General features: G+C 53.5%; 2 protein-coding genes across 8 annotated transcripts in view; both read right to left on the bottom strand.

The window, feature by feature from the left end:
• Positions 1-1,786: 1,786 nt before the first annotated feature.
• Positions 1,787-9,742, bottom strand: RCVRN (recoverin). Its single transcript, XM_045525996.1, has 3 exons — positions 9,143-9,742; positions 4,702-4,813; positions 1,787-1,902 (listed from the first exon to the last, which is right to left on the bottom strand). The coding sequence occupies exons 1-3, from the start codon at positions 9,521-9,523 to the stop codon at positions 1,787-1,789; spliced, it is 609 nt and encodes a 202-aa protein (XP_045381952.1). The 5' UTR covers positions 9,524-9,742.
• A 3,655-nt stretch (positions 9,743-13,397) lies between these two features.
• GAS7 (growth arrest specific 7) overlaps positions 13,398-21,406 on the bottom strand; it is a 215,244-nt gene continuing 207,235 nt past the window's right edge. For all 7 annotated transcript variants that reach the window (XM_045525988.1, XM_045525989.1, XM_045525990.1 and 4 more), the window contains 2 exons: positions 20,199-20,297; positions 13,398-19,678 (listed from right to left, as the gene is read on the bottom strand). In XM_045525988.1, the coding sequence (XP_045381944.1) occupies positions 19,565-19,678; positions 20,199-20,297 (213 nt within the window). In that variant the 3' untranslated portion in view covers positions 13,398-19,564. The remainder of the gene's footprint in view (positions 19,679-20,198; positions 20,298-21,406) is intronic.

Raw genomic sequence — 21,406 nt, 5'->3', positions numbered from 1 at the left:
CCTCATACCCCAGGCAACTAGATCCACTCGTGGAGGGTGGTGCAAATCACTGGCGTAAGGCATTGAGCCCTTCGGCTGTGTCCCTAGACCACTTAGGCTGAACCCAAGGTCCTTTTTCTCCCCCCGAGCTGGCTCCTGGAAGGCCCATTGTGTCTACACCAGAGGAGTGTCTTGAGCAGGTGATTCTAATAATGGCCCTCCTCCTCCCAGAACCGCTGGACCAGATGCTGCGTAGCCTCCCTCTCCCTTCCAGCCGGGACACTGTGCCATCCCAGCGGTCTCTATCCTGTCATGTCCAGGTCAAAACCGCTGGGGCAGCCTGGAGCGACCAAGGGAACTCTAGGTTAAGTACAAATCCCACCCTCACTTCCTGGCCTCGGTGTCCCAGTCTGTGCCAAGGAGATGATAACACCTCTGTGAATGAAATAATGCCACACAGAGTCCAGCGTGGTCCTGGCTCGCAGGAGACGCTGTGTGGGTGTTCATGCTCATGCTCATGCCCGCGCCCCACAGAGAGGAGCGCTCTCTGGCGGTGGTGGTGGTGCCATTGCTGCGGCCACAGCGGGGAGGAGGGATCACCCACAACACCAGCCAGTGGAGGCTGCATCCAGGTCGGGCAAGAGTCCAGGGCATCCACCTATTTTTCTGCCCTCACCTTGGGACGCAAGGCTGGAGTTCCTGAGTGAGGAGGCAGGTTGAGGGGGGGCGGTGGGCAGCCCTGGCCTGGCCTCTGCTCATCCGCTGGCTGAGCCTGTGCAAGCTGCTTCCTGTCGCTGAGCCTCCCTTTCCTTGTCTCTAAAATGTGGGGCCTCAGGGACGTCGATGGCTGTTCCCTCCACTCACCGTACGGGAGCTGAACTCATCACTGTCTGCTGAAATCAGTAATGCTCCCCACGCTTCCCACCCTGGTGGAGGGCACCGCTGTTCACCCAGCACCCGAGCCACAGCCCTGGCTGCCACCCTGCGCCCTCTCCCCCCGGCCCCGCAGGGAAGCCTCGGGTTGTCCACCCCACTGCCCTCCAGCCACCCTGGGCTCCTCACAGCCCTGGACACGTGACGCTCACACCCGCCCCAGTGCTGTGAGACACGAGACCCCTGCCACGCTCTGTCTGGCCTGAATTTAAATGTCACTTCATCAGAAAAGTCGTCCCTGATCCTCCCTGACAAGAGGGCCCCTCCCATTGTCTTCCCACCTGCTCTCCACGTTTCCATGGTAACCTCGGCCACGGCTGCCGACTCCTTCCAGGTCCCTCCTGGACAGTGAGCTCCGTGAGAGCAGGACCGTGCCAGTGTCATCCGGCACCACAGGCTCAGCACCCAGGTCTAGCCCTGCAGTCGCCACTCGTCCCCGTCCTTGAGGGCGAGCTGGCGTGACTCGGTTCCTTTTCCAAGGGAAGAATGACCAGCCCGCGGCACACACGGCTCCCCTTGCGTTTATTGGAACCTGCTTACCCTGCACTCCACAAAGGAGCTTACATGGGGGGGATACTTAGGGCTCCTCTGACCTAATCCTGGGATTATCACAGGGCCACGCACGGGCTGGGAGGGCAGAGGGAGCGGAGGCCGGTGGGGTGTGACAGGAGGGACACCAAAGACGGGGAAGAAAGAACCGGTGGATTGCTAAACACGCTTTGGTCTGGCAGGGAGCTGTGCTGTGGGTTTGCAGACCTCTCTTGGCCCTGAGTGTGTGAGTGTGTGTGTGTGTGTGTGAGTGTGTGTGTGCGTGTGTGTCGCATGTGCAGTCACAGGTGTCCTGTGAGTGGTGGGTGGAGCTGAGCAGTCGACATCAAGGTTTCTTTTCCTTTAACTTCTCCTTCACTTTTTGAGGCTCAAACTGGATCAGTCGCAGAATCTCCTTATTGGCCAGGGTCCCCTCGATGAATTCTTCCTCTGTGAGTTTATCTGTGCGTTGGGAAAAATGCACATGACAGTCAGGACTGGTAGCCTGTCAAGCTGCCGTGAGGCTGACATCCAGCCGGTATCCCCAGTGCGAAAGCATTTATTATGCCTTGCTGGTTATTAAATGTTTACATAATAACTATTATTATTCATAATTATTACATATTCAATATTTGCTCAAGTCTCAAATTCTGGGGGAACTTCTGAGGGGTTGAGCAAAGCAAACAAGAAGCAGGGAATGCTGCCCACTCTGGGGAGTAGGGAGCGAGAGGCAGGCGAGGGGTCCGGTGGGATTTAATGGACAGCCTGGCTTGCAGGGAGGTCCCTCTGGCCCCTGCAGCACAAGGGCAGCCCCACGATTCCTAGATGACAACTGCTGACACCTCCTTCCTACGCATTCATCTGTGCATCCCCCGACCTGATCTGCCTCCTCACTTGGCATCAGGACGGAGTGAGAGCCTTGCTCCAGACAGGCTCAGTTTCCCAGCGCTTTCACCAGCTGGCCTGCTGTACTCAGAGCAATTAGTTAGATACGTGTTCCTGAGCCCAGATGCCACCTCGCTTGGGGTTGAGGCTGTTGCAGGGGGCGGAGGGGGGCGTGCAATAGAAGGGAGTGGGATAAAGTCCCTCCCCAGGTGGGACTTACGGGGAAGTCAGTGACATGTAGAAATAACTCTAGAGTGAGACAGCTGCTCCTCTCTGCTCATGGTTGTGTGCGCATAGTGCCCAGCACATAGTAGGTGCTCAAGAAAGCTCTGCTGAACTGAATTTGATTTCCATTGGTTTATGCACTGGACCTTTCGGGTCTCCTTAATCCCTTCTGGGTTAGGATCCAGGATGGCTCCCTGCACAAGTCTGGGTGGGGAAATTTGGGTTTTAAAGTCCCAGCTGCTGCCCCCCCACCCCCACCAGCCTCACACAGAGCTTGGAACTCCCATCCTCAGGGCCTGACTCTGTGGTGAGGTGATTTTCCAGATGGGTCACGTGGAAACACATACACACGTCACACAAACGTCACCCGCAGGAGTAACATGTCAGCTCTCTGACACCATCGCCTCCTGGGATGTTCACTTGGGTCAGTTTTCAGATGAGCGAGTAGCAGAACACAGGACTTAACGCAGACCCAGAGAGGCTGCGAAGGGGGTGAGAGAGCCAGTGGGGTGAAGTGCCGAAGGAAGGCCCTTAAGCAGCCAGGACATGTGCAAATGAGAAGTTGCTCAAAGCAGACGTGCCAGGCAGGGCCGGATGAGGGTGAGGTGCACGAAGCGCCCGGCACAGGATCAGGAGGTGCTCACTTTCGGGTCGCGTGAGTGCAGCGTCGGCACGTGCGAGTGAGCACCCCTGAAACCCTGTGCCCCTCATCGGCTCACCCGCGTCTCCACCCCCACAACCTTCATGCCTCTCTGACTTCATCACTGGACAGCAGATTAGTAGGAACAGGATCATCCCTCTGTCCTTATTTAGTGTCCTGCTCAGGTTTTTCTTCTTGAACCCTGCTAAGAGACTGCCCCCAGAGGTCGCCCAAGGGGCCGGTGCTGGCCCCTCAGATATGTTTGAGCAATGCTGTGTTTTATCAGTTGAGGCACTTCAGATTTTGAAATTCTCACTGGCTAGCTTCTCTTTAAAAATAGTCAGATGGTGTGGCACCCATAGTCCCACGTGGAATATGCTGGAAGCAATCAGACCAGACATGCATTCTCTGCTATTAGCCAGTGTCCGCCACTTGGGGGGCTACTGTCTACGTGACTCATTTTTGTCATTCCAGCCCCTCTGGCCATAGTCTGTAGCCCAGGAGTCTCTAGCTCCGGCCTGACACCCACTCCTGTGCCGTAGCCTTCCTGTGTTGGCTGTGAGCGGACCAGTGGCTCCAGCTGCCGAGTTCTGGAATCCATCACTGCTTTCAAGGCAAGATCATGCTTCTCATGGGCTGTTTCCAGCCACTGACTGATCAAGGCAGGGGCACTAAGACAGCTGAGGACTCCCCACCAGCTCTGCCCACGCTTTTTTAGAATACACTGCATCTAAGAGGTTTCTGACCCAACCTTCCTTCCTTCCCTCTCCCCCTGTGTGGCAGTTTGGTGGCTTCCTCAGCCCCTGTCTAGACCCCTCCCCACTTTTCCTCACCAGCCTTTCTCCCATAAATTTCTAGCAATCTAGAGTGGTGCTTCTCTGAGGACCCAGATGAACATCCTAGAGTAAAACCACATAAATTTAGATTCCACATACTTGGGACATGATGTTAAATCAAAGCTAGGCTGAGCTGAAGTTTGCCCTTCTCCTAATCATGCAGAAAGGATTTTAAAAAACAAGTAGAGTAAGCCAAAGTGTTGAAAGAATGGACTCTCCATTTAAAGAGAAAGGGATTTGCAATTCCTCTTAACTCACCATCTGCGTGCAAATTGCTACAGAGCTTATTGCCTTTACTTTTTACTATTCCTTAATATAGGCTAACTCTAACAACAAAAGATGTTTTTCTTCCAAAGCACTCCATAATCCAGAGCTTCCTACCCCCACCTGGCTGACCCCAGGAATCCCAGGCAGCAAAGGAGCTTTGTAAGCCATAGGGCTGTGCTGCGACATCCCTTCTTCCCTTTAGCAGTGTCAGCTCCAGGGTGGCAGAGGAACTGGTGGCAGAAATGACCTTTGGGCCATTCCCGCCTCAGACCCTTCAGACAGCAAGATGGAATGAGGTGTCCCCCATCCTGCCTGGCCACTATGACTCAGAAGAATAAATCTTACTGGGGTCTCCAGGAAACTGCCCGAGACTGTCAAATCAAAGGCAATGAGAGAAAAGGAATTCACCATCATCTTTTTTTCCAAAGAACTTCCAGATCTTCTCAGCTCTCTTTTCTGGTGTGTTTTCATCATCTGGGAGGTGCTTCATATCCTCAGGATTGATCATTTTAAAAATAGCCTATACCAAATCAAGAGAAAGAACTTGTTAGAAGGAACGGTAAGGGCCGGTAACTCTGGGGAAACCCACGTCTTACACCGTGCACAAAAATCTGCTCAAAATGGATCAAATACTTAGCTCTAATACCTGAAACTGTAAAAGTCCAAGAAAAACATAAGAGAAAAGCTTCTTGACATTGATCTTGACAATAACTTTTTGGATATGACACCAAAAGCATAGGCAACAAAAGCAAAAATAAACAAGTGGGATTACATCAAACTAAAAACCTTCTGCATGGCAAAGGAAACAATGAAAAAAATGAATAGGCAACTTACGGAATGGGAGAAACATCTACAGACCATATATCTGATAAGGGCTTAATATCAAAAATATATAAGGAACTCCTATAATTCAATAGCAAAAGAACAAATAACCCAGCTGAAAAAATGGGCAAAGAACCTGAACAGACATTTCTGCAAAGGAGACATACAAGTGGCCAACAGGTATATGAAAATGTGCTCAACGTCACTAATCATCCAGGAAATGCTAATCAGAACCACAATGAGGTAGCCCCTCATACCTGTTAGGATGGCTCTCATCAAAAAGACAAGAGGTGATAGGTGTTGGCAGGGGTGTAGAGAAAAGGGAACCCTGGTACACTGTTGGTGGGAATGTAAATTGGTACAGCCATTATGGAAAACACACTGGGGACCTTGGGTCACTTCCAACACAGTGTCCCTCTCTCAGTGCCCAGACAGGCTGGGGGACCAGGCATCCCCTAAGGCAATGGCTGCAATACAGGTGCCCAAGCCGCTGTCCGAGCTACTGAATCCAATTCCTAGTTGTGGGGCTGGGCATCTGTATTTTTGAGATCTCCCTGAGGAACAGGGAAGGGGTGAAAAAGGTTTTCACTCCTTATTTTGTATCTTTCTGTTCTTTGACTTTTCTGACCATATAGACATATTACTTTCATTCATTAAAAAAAAAGAAAATAGGAATTAAAAAGTTTCCCAGGGAAAAATCCCATGACAGCCCTGAGGTGGGAGTTTGGGAATCACAACCTCGGACCCTACTGCCCAGGGTGGTGAATGTCCTCTCTGGGGCCTTGCAGCACCTCGGCTGCCCAGCAGGATTGGCTTATGACAACAATGGCTAGCATTTGTTGGGCACTTAATATGTGCCACTTTTTAAAACATTTTTACACCTAACCTTATGAAATAGGTATTATTGGTCCCATTTTACAGAGAAAGAAACTGAGACACTAACTTGCTGAAAGCCACCCAGCTAGAGGTAGAAGAGTACAGATTCTAACCCGGGCAGTTCGGCTGTTCAGCCAGCAGTCTTGTGTTATGCCATGGACTGCTCATGTCCACGTGGCTGCGATGCCTGGCAGGCATTGGTAACGCTGGGGAAGGGACAGGGAGGTGGCAGCAAGAACTTCCCAAAGGAAGCCCCCATTTAACCTTCGGCTCAGGGATCCAGAGAAAGACAGTTCCGGGCTCAAGGATGGCTTTTACCTCCCTCCTCCTCTCTGTAATAATGGAGTCTTGTGTGCAAGGCAGGAAGTGCCTCCAGACCTGGGAAACCAGGGAAAGGGACAAGGTGGCTCCATGCATCTTGTTTCGAGCTCCAAGTTTCTAGGATTCCACGGGCTCAGGAACACCAGAGCTAGCCAGGCCCAGGGAGGACACTCAAGGATCCTTGGATGTTGAGGCAGCCCCAGAGTGTAGACAGGTGTGTTGGTGGGAGTTGGGAGGATACTGGTTCTGGCTAGAGCCTTCTGCCTCCCTGGAGACACCTGGGAACAGGTCAGACAAGGGAGGGATGCCTGTGAAATTAGGTCAGCAGCTCTGAGAAGTTCCCTTTCAGCCCCCTGCTGCTGTAACAAAAGGCATAGGGAGATCAAACCCAGCAGCTCAGGGCAGCCCCGAGAGGGATGCAAGTGTAGGTGGCCCCCGTAACTCCCATCTGTCTGTCTTGAGCCACGGGCACTGTGCACAGGTGTGTCATGTGAACATGGGAGTGGCTGGCTGCCTGCCCACGCTCCTTCCAGCACGGAAGGACAGACCGTCAGAGCCTCGGGAAAGGTTGCAAAAACCACTGAATCATCACTTGGGCCCAGGACGGTTGTATAGTTTCCCCATGGCAACACAGGTAGGAGGTATCGGAGCTGGGACTAGAGCCCTCTCTGTCTGACTCCCAGGCCAGTGCTCTGCCCATGACCTTGTGATCTGGTGAACAGCAGAGCCTTCTGCCGCCTTGTACAGCCTCGGTCACTGATGAGCCTGCCCTCCCTTTGCTCTCGCCTTTCTCTCTCTCCTTTCCTTCTCCTCCCTCCCTTCCTTCTTTCCCCCTTCTTCCTTCTCTTTCCTTCCTCCCTCCTTTCCTTCTCCTCCCCTTCCTCCTCCTTTTCTTCAAGGGGCACCAACTTGTAGGTTTCTGCTGGGCCCAGCATCCTTAGGTAGCTCTGAAGACTTGGTCCCTGTCCCAGGCCACCCAGAGACCCCACAGCTGATCCAGAGGGGCTTGCTCTCCGGGCTGTGCCCAGACGGCGATGAGGGGGACACGTGCCTGCCACTAACAGGATCCCTAAGCTGAGCACCGAGGATGAGCCACTGGCCACAAGCCACGTGCTTGGCTATTTTATTTATGGTTTCTCCTAATAAGGGCGGAAGAACTCTGCAAATGAAAGCATGATTACAAATGCACAAAAAATTATATAAATCATGAACAACAGTCTCCCTACTAACAGGATGGAGTTAGAAAAATAAAGCAAGTGGCATAGGACAGGGGAATTGAAAAAGAGTCAGTAAAAAGATAGGAAATGAAGGAGACTAGAGCTGACATAACAGGAAAGAAATCGAAATGCCTTGATATCCAAAAACAGGAGTGTTAGACAGTCTTACGGCATTTACGTGAGACGGAATGCTGAGCAGCTACTGAGATGTCTTTGAAGACTATGTAGTGATATGGACAACGCGTGGTAAAAGAGTAATGGAAAAAGTATGATAAAAATCAAATGTAAATATGTCATAGCTCTAAAATTGTTTCAAATTATATAGATAAAAACTATAAAGGTATACACCAATATGTTAATGCAAGTTTTCTCTGATGTTGGAATTAAAGGCAATTTTTATTTTCTTTTGCACATGTGTTTAAATTTCATGACTGACTTATATATTAGATAGAAACTATTTTTGAGACACCTAAAATATTCCCCAAAAGTGATCTGACACTAGGACAATGTGGACAGAGGCGAGTGTGCAATGGGCGCAGGTGGAGGCGTGTGTGCCTCTCAGGGGGCCCGGGGGAGCCCGGGGGGACAGAGAGTAGGTTGAGGACACGCGACAGGGACACAGCTCACTGTGTGGTGACCCACCCACGTCAGGGAGAACGTTAGGACCAACACTCAGGGCTTATGTCCCCCAAATCTGACCTCCTTTTACTTTATATTTGAAGCATATTGTGTGTTCAAAATTAATTGTGATAGAATTTGATTGTGGACTGCTGAGAATTTTGAAGGACATTGTGATAAAAAAACAGGGAAGGAGGGAGGGAGGGAGGGAGGAAGACAAAAAATGTAAAAACAGTCATGTGCTGCTAAACGACAGGGACACATTCTGAGAAATGCGTTGTTAGGTGAGTTTGTGGTTGTGTGAACATCACGGAGTGCACTTACATAGACCCAGGTGGTGCAGCCACTGCACAGCTAGGCTGTATGGTGCAGTCTATGCTCCTAGGCTACACACCTCTACAGTGTGTTACTGGACTGAGTTATTGTAGGCAGTTATCTAAACATATCGAAACATAGAAAAGGCACCGTAAAAATATGGTATAAAAGGTAAAAAATGGCACACCTGTATAGAGCACTTAACGTGCATGAATGGAGCTTGCAGGACTGGCGGTTGCTCTGGGTGAGTCAGTGAGTGAACGTGAAGGCCTGGGACATTGCTGTCCACTGCTGTAGACTTTTTAAACACTGGACACTTATTCTACACTGAATTTATTTAAAAAATAAAGTAACTGTGCTACGAGGTTACAATGGCTATGATGTCACTAGGCCATAGGGATTTTTCAGTGCCATTCTCATCTTAGGGGACCACCACCACATATGCGGTCCACTGTTGACCAAAATGTCATGCGGTAGGTGACTGTATTAGGAAAGACCCAGATTCTTCTTTAAAAAGAAAACGCAGCTGTGGGCAAGTGCCCAGCCCTCTAGTGACATCAGCATCGTGGAGATGCTTCTTTACCGCACTCTCGAGCCGGTGGCCTGAATCCCCCCATCCCGCCCCCCAGCTCTGGCCCTTCTGCGTCAGCGCAGCCGGAAGGGCAGAGGGAGAGACTGACCATGACGATCTCCAGCACTTCGTTCTTGCTGATGGTCCCGTTGCCGTCCACGTCGTAGAGGGAGAAGGCCCACTCCAGCTTCTGGTTGGTCTTGCCCGCGGTGGTCATGTGCAGGGCGATGACGTACTCCTTGAAGTCCAGGGTGCCATCGCTGTTGGCATCGAAGCTGCGGAACACGTGCTGGGCGTAGGCCTTGGGGTCAGAGTCCGGGAAGAACTTGGCGTAGATGCTCTGGAACTCCTGCTGGGTGATGCGGCCGCTGGGGCACTCCTTCAGGAAGGACTGGTACCAGGCACACAGCTCCTCCTCCGTGAACTTGGTGTTCAGCTGCAGCTCCTCCAGGATCTCCTTGGACAGGGCCCCGCTCTTGCTGTTCCCCATGGGTGAGGGAGAGTGGGCAGTGGCTGGGCAGTGGCTGGGTGGGACCTGCGTGGTCCCCTGGCTGCTGGGGCTCAGTGCCGGTGTGAGATGGCGACGGAGATGCTGGCGGATTAGGGGGATTTGCGACCAGTTCTTCCCAGTCCTTGGAGGGAGGAGGGGCTGGGGAGCTCGAGGGTGGGGAGGCTCCCAGAACCCTCCCGAGATTAAAATAAAAAGCCGTCAGGCCTCCCCCACCCCAGCCCCGCCCTCCAAGGGCAACCACGTCCCCTGCTTGTCTTCTGCGCTAACTCTGCGTGTCTCAGGGCCAGGGCTGGCGCTTCGCGTTGAGCCCTAGACCGCAGCGCTTAGGAGCACAGGCCTGGAGCCAGCCGGGTTCAAACCCCAGCGTGGCCACTGAAATAGCTGTGTGAGCCCAGGCACCTCTCTTACCCTCTCTCCTCCTGGGACACTCTTTTCCTAATCCTTTGCCTCAGTCATGTCTCAGCCAGGCCTGTGCCGACCATTCTAGTTACAAGAGCACACCCCAGACAGTGCCCACACAGGAATGAAAGCTCCGTGAAGGAAGGGATTTTGTCTGTGCTGTTCTGCATGCATCTCCGTTGCCAGACTAGTGCCTGGCAGGTCCGGGCCCTCAGGAGATATTTCCTGAATGAATGGGCCTAACAGTGTCTCCCTCGCTGTCGTGGTGAGGCCGAAATGGGTTCATATGTGCAACACACTTAGAATGGAACCTGGCACACAGTTAGTGCTGCACACATGTTAGTTTTCAGTATTCATCAATAACAGGGATTAAAAGATAAACTGCCCTCGGCGGGCCAGCAGGTGGACTGAGTGAGGCAGGCGGGCAGGGGACAGCAGGGAGCGGTGAGGCCTGCACCTCACATGCAAGGGGCTGCCAGGGAACGCCGTCTTAAGGATTGTGGCTCAGTGTTGCAAGATTTTTCTTTTAATTATCCAAGAGAAACCCAGAAACAGAGTTTTAGATGCAAGTGCCACATTTTCAAGCTTTGACAGTTAATTCAAAATTTTATAAAACACGGTGTGGGCCAAACACAATGTATCTGCGGCTCAGCGTGAACCTGCAGGCTGTCTGTGTGCAGCGGAGCGCGGAGCTGGAAGTACATGCTTGCTGAGTGAGCAAACGGGTAAAGAAAGCCGTGGCCGGAGACGGGGAGCTGTGCAAAGGAAGCTTCGCCTCCCCGCAGCCAGCTCCGGTAGGAGCGCAGAGCACAAGGAAGAACCTCGTGACTGTGCCGCGCACCTGAACTCTTGTCACCGTGGGGAAGCCAGGAGGTTCCTTTAGCTGAGCACAGTGCTAGAGGACAACACACCCTGACCCCAGCACTGTCACCATGGATGGAGGGCTGCCTCCTCTTGTCCAGGGGTGGGAACCATGAAGAAAAACCCTACTGTCTTCTGGCTGCTGAGCTGGAGTCTGTACCCTGTTTCCTAACAGGCTAATGGCAGGAGAATGAAGTCCCCGCTGCTGGGAGAAAGCCACCTGCTGTTGCTTGGGAAGGACTGAGAAGTTTGGACAGCGACGCACTGACCCACCCCTGCTGGTCACCCTGCCCGCTGCAGTTCTGGTGTTTCTCAGGAACCTCAATGTGAGGGGGTGTGTGTGCATGTGCATGCGTGTGCATGTGCATGCGTGTGCGTGTGAACTTTCTAATTTTTCCATCAGTTTGTGAGAATGTTATTTCTTCATAGGAGTCCTTTCCCTTGTAGACTTTTACTCTCTTGTAGCAGGCATTTGTTTTTAAGAACAGTTAGAAACAGGACAGCCACCAAACTTGAAAACAAACCAACCAGGCAAGCCCAGGCCACACGCAGGAATCACATTCTCTGTGGAGCTTCCTTGCGTCCCTGGGGGATGGAAAGAGAGTGAGGCCGGAGGCCTTGGCCCCTTGCTCTGAGCCACCAGTGGGAGGTGACCAAAGTGCCCCCTGGGTGCCAGGCCTGTCCACACAAGCCCTCAGGTGAGGCAAGGCCGACACTACTATGAGCAGAAACGGAGGCTCCAAAGGCATGTTGCCAGTCCGGCTCACCCGTTGCTAAACGGCAAAGCCAGGAGGAAGGAAAGCCCAGGGCTGCAGGGTCTCAGTCCAGGGTGCTTCTCTTTGGTCCTCTCGGGGCCTCCACTGCCGTTGGTGAGGAGCTGGGCTTGCATGATGACGGAAGAGGCCCTGGGTTAGGCGGAAGGCAGCCAGCGCCTGTCAGTCTTTTCTGTCCTTTCCAGGGGCAAGGGGGAAGGAGCTGGATGCAGGTCGGGAGCAGCCTGGTGCAGCCCACATTCTTCAGGTTGCTGTGCCCAGGAGGGGCCCCTAGGAGGGGACCACAGGCAGCTGTGTTGATGCTTCTGAAAGGGAGGGGTCATGACCTGGAGGTTTGTTTGACAACCTGCATAAACATCTTCTATCAGAGGGAGAGCTTATGTTCCTCAGCCAAACAAGTTGTTGGACATGATGTATTGTGAATGGATTTGTTAAGTCTGAGCTGGGGCCATAAACTCTTCCGAACCCCAAAGACTGCCGCTGGGGAGAAGGCGTCATCTCTGGACAGACCCCCCCCCTTCCCATCCCCCCACCTCCCCTGCCATGAGCTGACGGGCGGGGCCAGCACCTGCAGAGAGGTCTTCATGGGCAGAGAAAAGGGGGTTTGGGGAAGGTGGGTGGGGACAGCGTATGGGAAGAACTGTCCTCCCACAACCATCGCCATTGGAGAAAATGGCAATCCATCCTTTGGGTTGCTGGGACCAAAATCCTTGGCGTTATCCTCAGTGATTCTCTCTCCATCACACCCTACCCCAGTCTGTCCGGAAATCGTCTGGGCTCTACCTTCAAAGTGCGTCTGGAACCTGGCCGTGCTCCCTGCCCCCATCACGCCCATCCCTGCAGGCAGCGTCACCTCCGCCTCCTAGCAGGTCCCCTGCCTCTGCTCTCGTCCCCTTACAGGTGTGAGCAAGCCCCACGGCCAGACGTCAGGCCTTGCACGGTGGCTGTGGCTTCCCCCAGAGTCAGTGTCAAAGGCAGCCCTGGCCCTGTCCCACCATTTCTCATAGCTCATCCACTCTCTCCTCCCCGCTCCCCCTGCTCCAGCCACACTGGCCTCAGACCCCTGGGCATCCTCTCTGCCTGGAACATCCCCCCCGCCCCCCAGTGACCTACCTTGTCTTTGATCAGATGCCACCGTCTCAATGAGGCCATTCCAATGACCCTGGTTAATACTGTATCTTACCCACCCTCACCCTGCCCTGTTGTCCTTTTTCCATGACACTTAGCACCTTGCACACCCTCACAGCCCTTGGCAGTCTCTAGGGCTACTGTGACTGTCTGTCTCTCCCTGCTAGACTGCAAACTCCGTGGGAGCAGGGCGGTCGGTTTTGTTCACTGACGTGTTCCCAGTACCCAGAGCAGCATCTGGCACATAACAGATGCTCAGTGATTACTGAATGAATGAATGAATGAGAAAAGAAACAAGAGCCAGCAGCCCCCGAGGCTAGAACCCACAGAGACGGGAAGTCACCAGGAGGAGGGGCTGGGCCAGGGGAGTGGGGTCCAGTGTAGTGTCCACCTGGGCATCAATGTCCGGGTGCCCTTTGCCCCTTGGCTAAGTCATCAGGAGTAAAATCGCCACCAGTCCCGAGAGCCTGGGAGGAACGGTGAGGCTGGTCACACAAAGAACGTGGCAGCCCTCCAAGAAGGAGGGTCGCCCAGTGGGACCCAGTGTCTCTGGACAGTTTATTTTACATGGGATGAATCTAAGCATCTCAAGTGTACACACAGAGCCAAGAAAAAAAACGACATAGGATTTAACTTCCTGAAAACTCTTTATAATAATGCAGGACAGTTATATATAGCAAACGCCTTCAAAATTTAAACTCTTTAAACATTTAATTCTTCAGCATTAATACACATAAATGCTATTATGGGGTGGCGCGGGGGCGGGGAAGGGTGGGCTACAGCCTCCATGGGGATGGGAGTTTCGACAGTGTTACTTATAAATTATATTACATCAATTTTATTTACGGATCTAGGCAGCCAGGGAATGGAAGGATATACAATGTGGGGTAAACACATTCATACTGGGGTGAGGAATGCTGGCAGGAGACGCAGCTTTTTAACATTAAAAATGTATAAAGTATTTAGCAAAAGTTACAGAAAACAGACCAAACAAGCAAGTTTATTTTGTTAGAAAATTCCACTCTCAAAGGGTTTGCTGATGTGCTCTGTTTGTGGAGGGGAAGCCTCTCGTCATCTCCTTGAAAAGGGGAGGGAAGAGATGCAAATTTGGGGCCCCTGTCACCAAGGATGGCTGGTGTGCCTTTGAATGTCTGTCCCTGTGTCCCCATGGCCGCCTGGAACCCCCAACGCCCGAGAGCCAGTCCGCGGCAGGTGGTGCTGGAAGGGAAGCAGCCCCGCTCCACAGAGGAGCACACAGAGGTCCCGACAGGGGATGTGACTTAACTTCAGATTAGGGGACAAAGGAGGCCACAGAGCAGGGCCGGTCCTGTGCTCTTCCCGGGTACAATGAGCTTTCCCTCTCGGTCTCAGTGTCACACCGTCCCGTGAATGCACCCATGTGCCCTGACCTTTTACGTTCCACCATCGCAATCCTATGAGGAATTTCACTCAAATGCAAAGGAACCATGTCCTGAACACCACACAGGGAGCCTCCAAAGGTCATTACCCCAGCCCCACCCCACCCCACGAGACACCTCCCAGCAGCGGCTCCTCACAGAGCCTCGCGCCAGCACCTAGAAAGCTGGAGAACAGGAGCACTGGTTTCTGCCCTCTAGCCGTCTAATTCTCACCCTAACCTGCTGCAACTGGAGCTGGTCCCTGACCTCCAACAAATCCCCACCAGAAATCGTACTCCTACGGGGGAGACACTGACAGTCCCTCCCTGGGAGATCCAGCCCGGAAGAGCCCCGGCAGCACAGATTCTCAGCTCCCACCCTGGGACCCTGTGGGTTCCGGCTTTCTGCCCTCATCTTCATCTGGCCTGGATCCAGAAACGTCACTGGTTCGGTTGGAGAAGGGCATGCCCTTTCACCCAGCAGGGCATGCACAAGACACAGCTTGGAGCAGTGTTTACCGTGGGGGTCACACCCATGGCCCACCTGAGCTGGGTTTGGTCCTATCTCTGTCACCCTGTGCCACCACCAAGTGGAGTATAGACACAGAGCAGGCTCATTGTCACCACCAGCTGAGCAAGGCTCCAGCAATGACAAGGACCAGGTGGGAGGTGGCTCCGTCTTCACGCCCGTCCTGGCTCCTGGGCAGGAGATGCCAGGATATACCAAAGATCAGCGGACGAGACCCAAGAGGTAATGACTTATGCTTTCTCTGTGGGTCCTAGAAGGAACTACCTCATTCTCAACACTCACAGAACTCTTAAGTTTAGCTCCATTTGAGTCTAAACGGAGAAGGCCCAGGGCATCTTTTCCACAAGAATTTTAGGCAACTCTATGCACAGATGTGCAGATGAGACCCAGAGTAGGCATGACCCCGAGTAGAGGGGACAAAACCGGAAACGAGAAGGGGAGAAGTGCAGTCACTGGAGGCCTGAGACACCATCTAGAGCAACTACCCTCAGTTTGCAGATGCAGCAACAGATCCAGGAAAGGGTGAGCCCGCGGCCAGCCCCAGACTTCTCATCCACGCTACTTCCGTGCGCCTTTCGCATCCGCCAATGCTCAATAAATGCCAAGAACCACGAGAATTGAAGGCCCCAGAAGGAAAGGAGGGCATCTTCTGGCTGAGAAGTGGGTGGCAGCGGAGCCCCCACCTGCCCCGTCCCCCTCCCCTCCCCAGCTGCTTGCTGCACTGTCAAAAACCTGACATGAGCCAAAAAGGTGAGTGTGAGCCCCAGGAACCACCTGTGCACACAGCTGGCATTTGGGGGAGCAAGCTGGCCATGGTCGTGCAAACACGTTGAAGACCCCCCTCCCCGGGCCACCAGGAACTTCCAGGGCAGACAACTCATTTGAAAAGTAAGGAAGCAGCGGGGTGCACCCATGCTATGGAGTACTTCACAGCAATGACAAGGGACAGACTGCTGACACAGTGTCCCGAGTGACTCGAAAGCGTTAAGCTGAGTGGGACAAGCCAGACTCGAAAGGCTACACCAGCGTGACTCCACTTACATGATATTCTAGAAAATGCAAAACTATAGGGTCCACAAATCAGTCAGGGCTGGCAGGGGAAGAGGGTGGGAGGAGGGAATTTTTTGGAGTTATGGAAACGTGTTGATCTTGGGGATGGTTACATAAGTTTGCCAAAATTCACAGAACTGTATACTTCCAAAGGGTGAGTTTTACAGTAACTGAATCATACCTCAATAAGCCTGGGGATAAGGTAGAGCAGTGGGTCTTACAGGGGCAGGAGGGATTATGGGGATAAGACGATGCCCACTTAATATTTGTAAAGTGCTTTCCTCCACCTACATCATAACAGCAGGTCTTCAGCCTCCTGGTTAAACTCTTCCTTGTCAAGTTTCTTCTCAGCTGGAAGTAAATTCACCTACACAAGCCAAGGTCTTTGATGTCCTTGGAATTTTATGGCTTGTTATTTTCAAGAAGGGACTTTGGCTCAGCCAAGACTTTTATGCATGCACCCACTGATCTAGTAATTGATTGGTTTTCACAAAGGCTGTAGACACAAACCCTGGTTCTCGAATTAGCACACTGTTTCCCCTGTTTCTGTTTGCTCGGCTAGGAAGCAGCCCTGACAGGCAGAGGGGGCCTTGCACTGCAGAGACTCTCCATGGTCGGCAGGGCGTTGAGTGGAGAGGCAGGAAGGAGGCCAGAGGTGGCCCCAGTGACAGAACCTCAGGGCCGCTGTCCGCGTGGCTCACATGGCCCATGCGCTGCAGCACTGATCTAAAGCACTAGGAAAAATAGAAGGTAACAAGTGGGTCTTCCTGGAGGTTGTTGTGGCAACCAACTCACTTTGAACACCACCTTAGAGTTTTTTTTTTTTTTTTTAAATCAGGCTTTCACAATCTTGTGCATCAGCGTCACCCAGGAGGGGGCAGGTACAAGGGGCTGACTTGTTCCCAGAAACAGAGCAGTGGATATTCCCAAAAAGAGCCCAGGCTCGCCCACTCCAAATAAACCCAGCCAAATCCTGCCCTAAGCACCAAAATATAAACACACAAAAAATCACCACCACCACCCAGATAGTGCGCTTGCTACTCCGAAGTGCACTTTCCGATGTTCTCATCTTCATCTTGATTCCACCTGGGGGTGGGGAGGGGCTGTTAACAGGGACGCTGGCCTGGACTCTTGACTCCAGCCTTGCTTGTCATTCACTGTGTCATTTCAGGGCACTCATTGGCTGTCCTTGGGGGTCACTTTTCCTATGTGGTGAGTGAGGAGAGTTATTTAAAATAAATAAAAGAAATTTCTGAAATTGGAGTTGGATATGGGCTGTGCGGGTCCGGTGACTGGGTGACTAAAATCTGTTGCTGTCCACGTTCCATCCACTAGGCAAGTGCCTCATGGCAGTTTGAATTATAATTAAAGGATCCCAGTGGGTTAAATGTGGAAAGGGTGCAATGTCCTTAACTCTCCAGAAATGTCTGTACCTGCCCGTCTGCATGGAGAAGAGGTGCCTGTCTTACACGCAACTACAGTTCTACTACTCAGCACAACGCCTGGCTTGTCCTCAACATTTGCTGAATAAATGAATGAGCGAATGGAGGTTAATCAGCACAATAGACAGTGCCTCAGAAAACCTAACTTCTGCAGAGAGTACCTGCATGTGGATGCCAAGTACCAACCTGCAGGGCCCCTGGGGAAGAGATGAGTCTACATAAAATGAGACATTGTGGGCTTCTCTGATGACAGGGCCGTATCTTGTCCTCAGATTAGATTTTAGCACACTGCTTGGCTGTAGCTCGATGCTTGATGAGTGAGTAACAGAGGGAAGGAAGAAGAAAAAAAGTATGTGAAGAGGCTGAAGAGGAGGAGGTGAGGGGATGAGAGGGAAAGAACGACTTCAGAAAAGGGACTGGCTCAGACCGGGTCAACTTGGGCCACCAGGGAAGAGGCTAGAGAGCTCGCTCCATGCCAGGGACGAAGAGAGGACTCTGGAATCCCCAGACAGGAAGGAGAAGACAAAGTCAGCGAGCCACACTGCGCTCAAGATATTTGTGTTCGTAACAAGGCCATTGGCTTTCAATGTTTGAAAATCATCCACGATTTGTTTGCTAACCCATAAAGCAATTACCACTAGTACCCAGCTTCAATCAAACCACCAAGAAATCATATTCTAAAATTGGTAGCTGGTGTCATGGCCCAAGCCCAGATCCAGGAGTGGCTCCCCAGCCCACGGACAGATCCCGCCAGGGGGCCCCGATGCTGGTGACGGCCTTCGCACTGGCCTTTTTGGTTGGGATGTTTCAGTAAGAGAAAAGGGACAAAGTTTGGCTTGCTTTAGTATATTAGGCATCTTTCTAATATAAACTATGAGAAAGCAACTCTGACTCAATGAAAGAGGTGTCAAAAGATTCGAGATTAGTAAGTCACCAGTGACTAGCATTTCAGACTGAGAGAAAGACCAGCGAGTTGTGCTTGTAGAATTGTGCCCTCGCGGGAGATGTGTGGGTCAAATCCCAAGTAATCAGTAGGAAAGATTAAGAAAGATGGGTCCCAGGGTGTGGGTTCCCAGCTGCCATCTGTCCCTGGCTTGCTCTTCTCCCGGCCCTCGGGCTAAAGCTCTAGACTGACGTGGTGGAGAACCTGTCAGCCGAGGCACAGAAAGGGGGAAAGTGATGAGCTGGACCCAACGGCAGTGCTCGAAGCTTCCCACGTCACACTTGAACCAGGCTTTTCCAGGAATCGGAAGATGGAGAGAGGGGAAGGAGGTGCTGGCACCAAGTGAGGGCCAGAGGAGCTGGACAACCCTACTGTGGCCCAGAGAGAGTCCGCGGTGCCTGTCCAGTGCCCGCCAGGGACAGAAGGCCTTTCAAGGGACAGCAGTCCTGACCCCGCTGTGTACAAGCAGACGGAAGCCATCTGGGGGACCACGAAGACTCGCCCTGACCCGTCTCCCGTATGGGACTGACCCAGCCCCATGAAGAGCCCGCGGTGGGCGGCCTGGGAGAGCAGGGGCCGGGTGACCTAACGGTGCAGGCCCCCGATGGCGCCCCGTGCCTGGCTGGCCTCTAAGACGAGCTGGCTCATTTCTATCCCGGAAGCCTTGGGATGAGCCAGACGGGGTCCTGCTAGCTGAGAACTTTGGAAAGCTGCCTCTAAGGAGACTGGGCAGGGGCGGCAGGGAGGGGCGGGGGGTTTCCTGCAGAAGCAGCCGAGGGCGGGGTGGGTTGGGACTTCCAGAGACTTTACAGACGAGGCCTGATCTGCCAGGAGACGCGCTCGACGCTCCGACTCGGGGCTAATTTGCCAAATGAGGTAGTTCCATCCCGACCTCTCCAGGCAGGGCTGGTCTGGGAAGACGGAGCCAGGCCTTCCACCCAAGACCCCTGGTGATGAGCAGTGGACGAGAAAGGCCAGAGGCGGGCTCCCAGGATGCAGTGGGGCAGACAGGGAGGGCTGCAAAGGACTCCGGGTGCACCAAGAGCTGACCGGTGCCTTCCATCTGTGATTCTGATCCTGACCCCTGGCATGGAGACAGCGGCCTCCCTCCCCTCACCCTCCAAAGCCCTGCTGACGAGGGAGCCACCTAGAGGAAGGGCCTTGGGGCTTCCAGGGACACGGGCATGTGACGGCAACCCCTACAGCCCGTCCTCAGAGCGGCAAGCACAGCACGGGAGTTGGGGGGCTTCGGCCTCAGAGACAGGGCAGGGCTGTGGGTCTATGTTCTTGGCCTGGGAATGTTGGGGAACCCCCAGCTGGGCCGTCCAGGTCGCCCTTCTGGAATCACCAGCTCTCTCCCCTCGCCTCAGTGGCCCAGGAGAGTGGGCGGGGGGCAGCTCCACTCAGCAGTGGGCCCCACAGCGGGAGCTGCCACTTCCTCTCCGTGGGACCCCCAGCCCCTCTTCTGGGCAGGACCCCCCGGGGCCGCACGGGCCCATCTAGATCTCCATGTCCACAGGGCGGATGTTGCCCGTTTTGTGCTCTCTGACCCACAGCTCCCTGTCTTTGGCTGGGTCCACTTTCCGAAGCAGTTGGTCCACAGGCTCCACTGTCTGCAAGGGACAGAGAAGAGGGTACGTCGTCAGAGGTGGCAGCCGAGCTGGGGATGTCTCCCTGAGCCAGGCTGCCTTCGCCTTAGTGCTTCTCAGAGCAGCCTCTCTGGAGGGTTCCGGGCCCCAGGGGAGGCCCTGAGGGACAGAACGTGCAGAGGGCTGTGGGAGAGGGCAGGAGGGCCTGAAAGGCTCATGGTCTGTGACCTCTTCCTCCAACTGTCCCCACGTTTATCACCAGAGAACAGGACAGAGGGAACTTTAGCTTTAGGTACTTTGAATATTTCTAGAAGTTGTTCTGTTTTGTTTAAGAAATGAAACATGGATTTGCATGGATGTCCCAGGGCACTCCTGACAAGCCCGTCCCAAGAGGCCCCCCTCAGGCTGGAGCAGCTGCCCGCTGCCCACCTTCAGGACACATTCGGTAGCCATATTGCAGTGGCTACTTGGGCTGCCACGGCACAGCGCCAGTGGCTCTCCCCGGCCCATGTCACCCAGGGGCCCTGCTGTGTGGGACACTCACGCTTTGGTTGAACATGTCCGTCTCGTGCCGCAGCTGTGTGTACTGGCACAGATGCTGCCGGATCATCTCCACCCTCTCCACCTCCAGCCGCTCCAGCTCCTGCAGAGGAAGGAAAGACCAGAGCCCTCTGCGCACGTCCCCTGACTTAGGGATCTTCCCAGCAGCAGATCCCAGACTCCACCCCCCCACCCCAACCACCACCAAACACAAGCTACTGGCTGCGTCTATACCCAGCCCCACCTGACTCTCTGGGGGCCAATGAAGAACTCGCCCGGTATTTGGGGTGAGGTGGTATCTGGGGTGAGGGGAAGCTGATGACAGCAGCAGTGACTGTTTTGCTTCCCGGAAGCCTGCTCTGCCAGGCACCTGCTGCACACTCTGCACGTGTTACTTAAGTGTCCTCATTACAATTTGAAAAGGCGGGTTCTGCTATTATCCCCATTCTACAAGCAAGGGAACTAAGCCCTAGAGAGGTAATGCCAATTGTCCAAAGCAACATGCAGTTACGGAAAGAGCAGCATTTAAACCAGGGTCCCCTGGGCTTTTACTCATGACTCTGCACCAGTGTGGCCCCAGCCCTGTACCCTGATGGGGTGGAGCAAGGGGATGTGTATGAAGGCTTCCACACCTCATGCTCTTGGGGCTTTGTCCTTGGGCCTCTGCTAGGCAGGCCCCCTCCTCCGCACACCCCCAGTGCCGAGGGACGGAGCAGAGGCCCGGCCGGCCGGGGCAGGCAGAGAGGGCTGGGAGTGGAGTGGCCACTGTCCAGGGGAAGAGTGGAAGTTTGTCCTTTGATGTCTAGATGGTTCCCTGTCTTTGGAATTTAGGGGATCAGGCTATTCTGTGCACAACTAGGTCACTGCCCAGGTGATTAACCGGGAAGCGGGGTAAAGCAGGGGGCTTAATTAGGAGATTAACCAGGAGGAAAACTAGGTCAGCATCGCTGGTGGAGGCTTCTAATCTGCTCTGGTGGGCTGAAGCCTGGGCAGGCAGCTGGTGAGTCCTGAGTTGGGTGGGCAGAGGTGGCTTCGGGTAGTAGGATGATACAAAGGGCAGCTGGCACGATGTCTCCTGTCCCATCCGCCCCAGTGGCCCAAGTGGGACAGCCACACATCACTGTCCCACTGAGGCGGGTGCTGACCAACAGGGGGACACAGCCCCTTTCCAATAACACTCAGGAGAGCACCACGGGCTCTGCCGCCTGGTCA

Source organism: Lemur catta, chromosome 15 (genome assembly GCF_020740605.2).
Source record: "Lemur catta isolate mLemCat1 chromosome 15, mLemCat1.pri, whole genome shotgun sequence".
NCBI lineage: Eukaryota > Metazoa > Chordata > Mammalia > Primates > Lemuridae > Lemur > Lemur catta.
The sequence above is the reverse complement of the archived record's forward strand: the minus strand, read 5'-3'. Positions and strand labels throughout refer to the sequence as shown.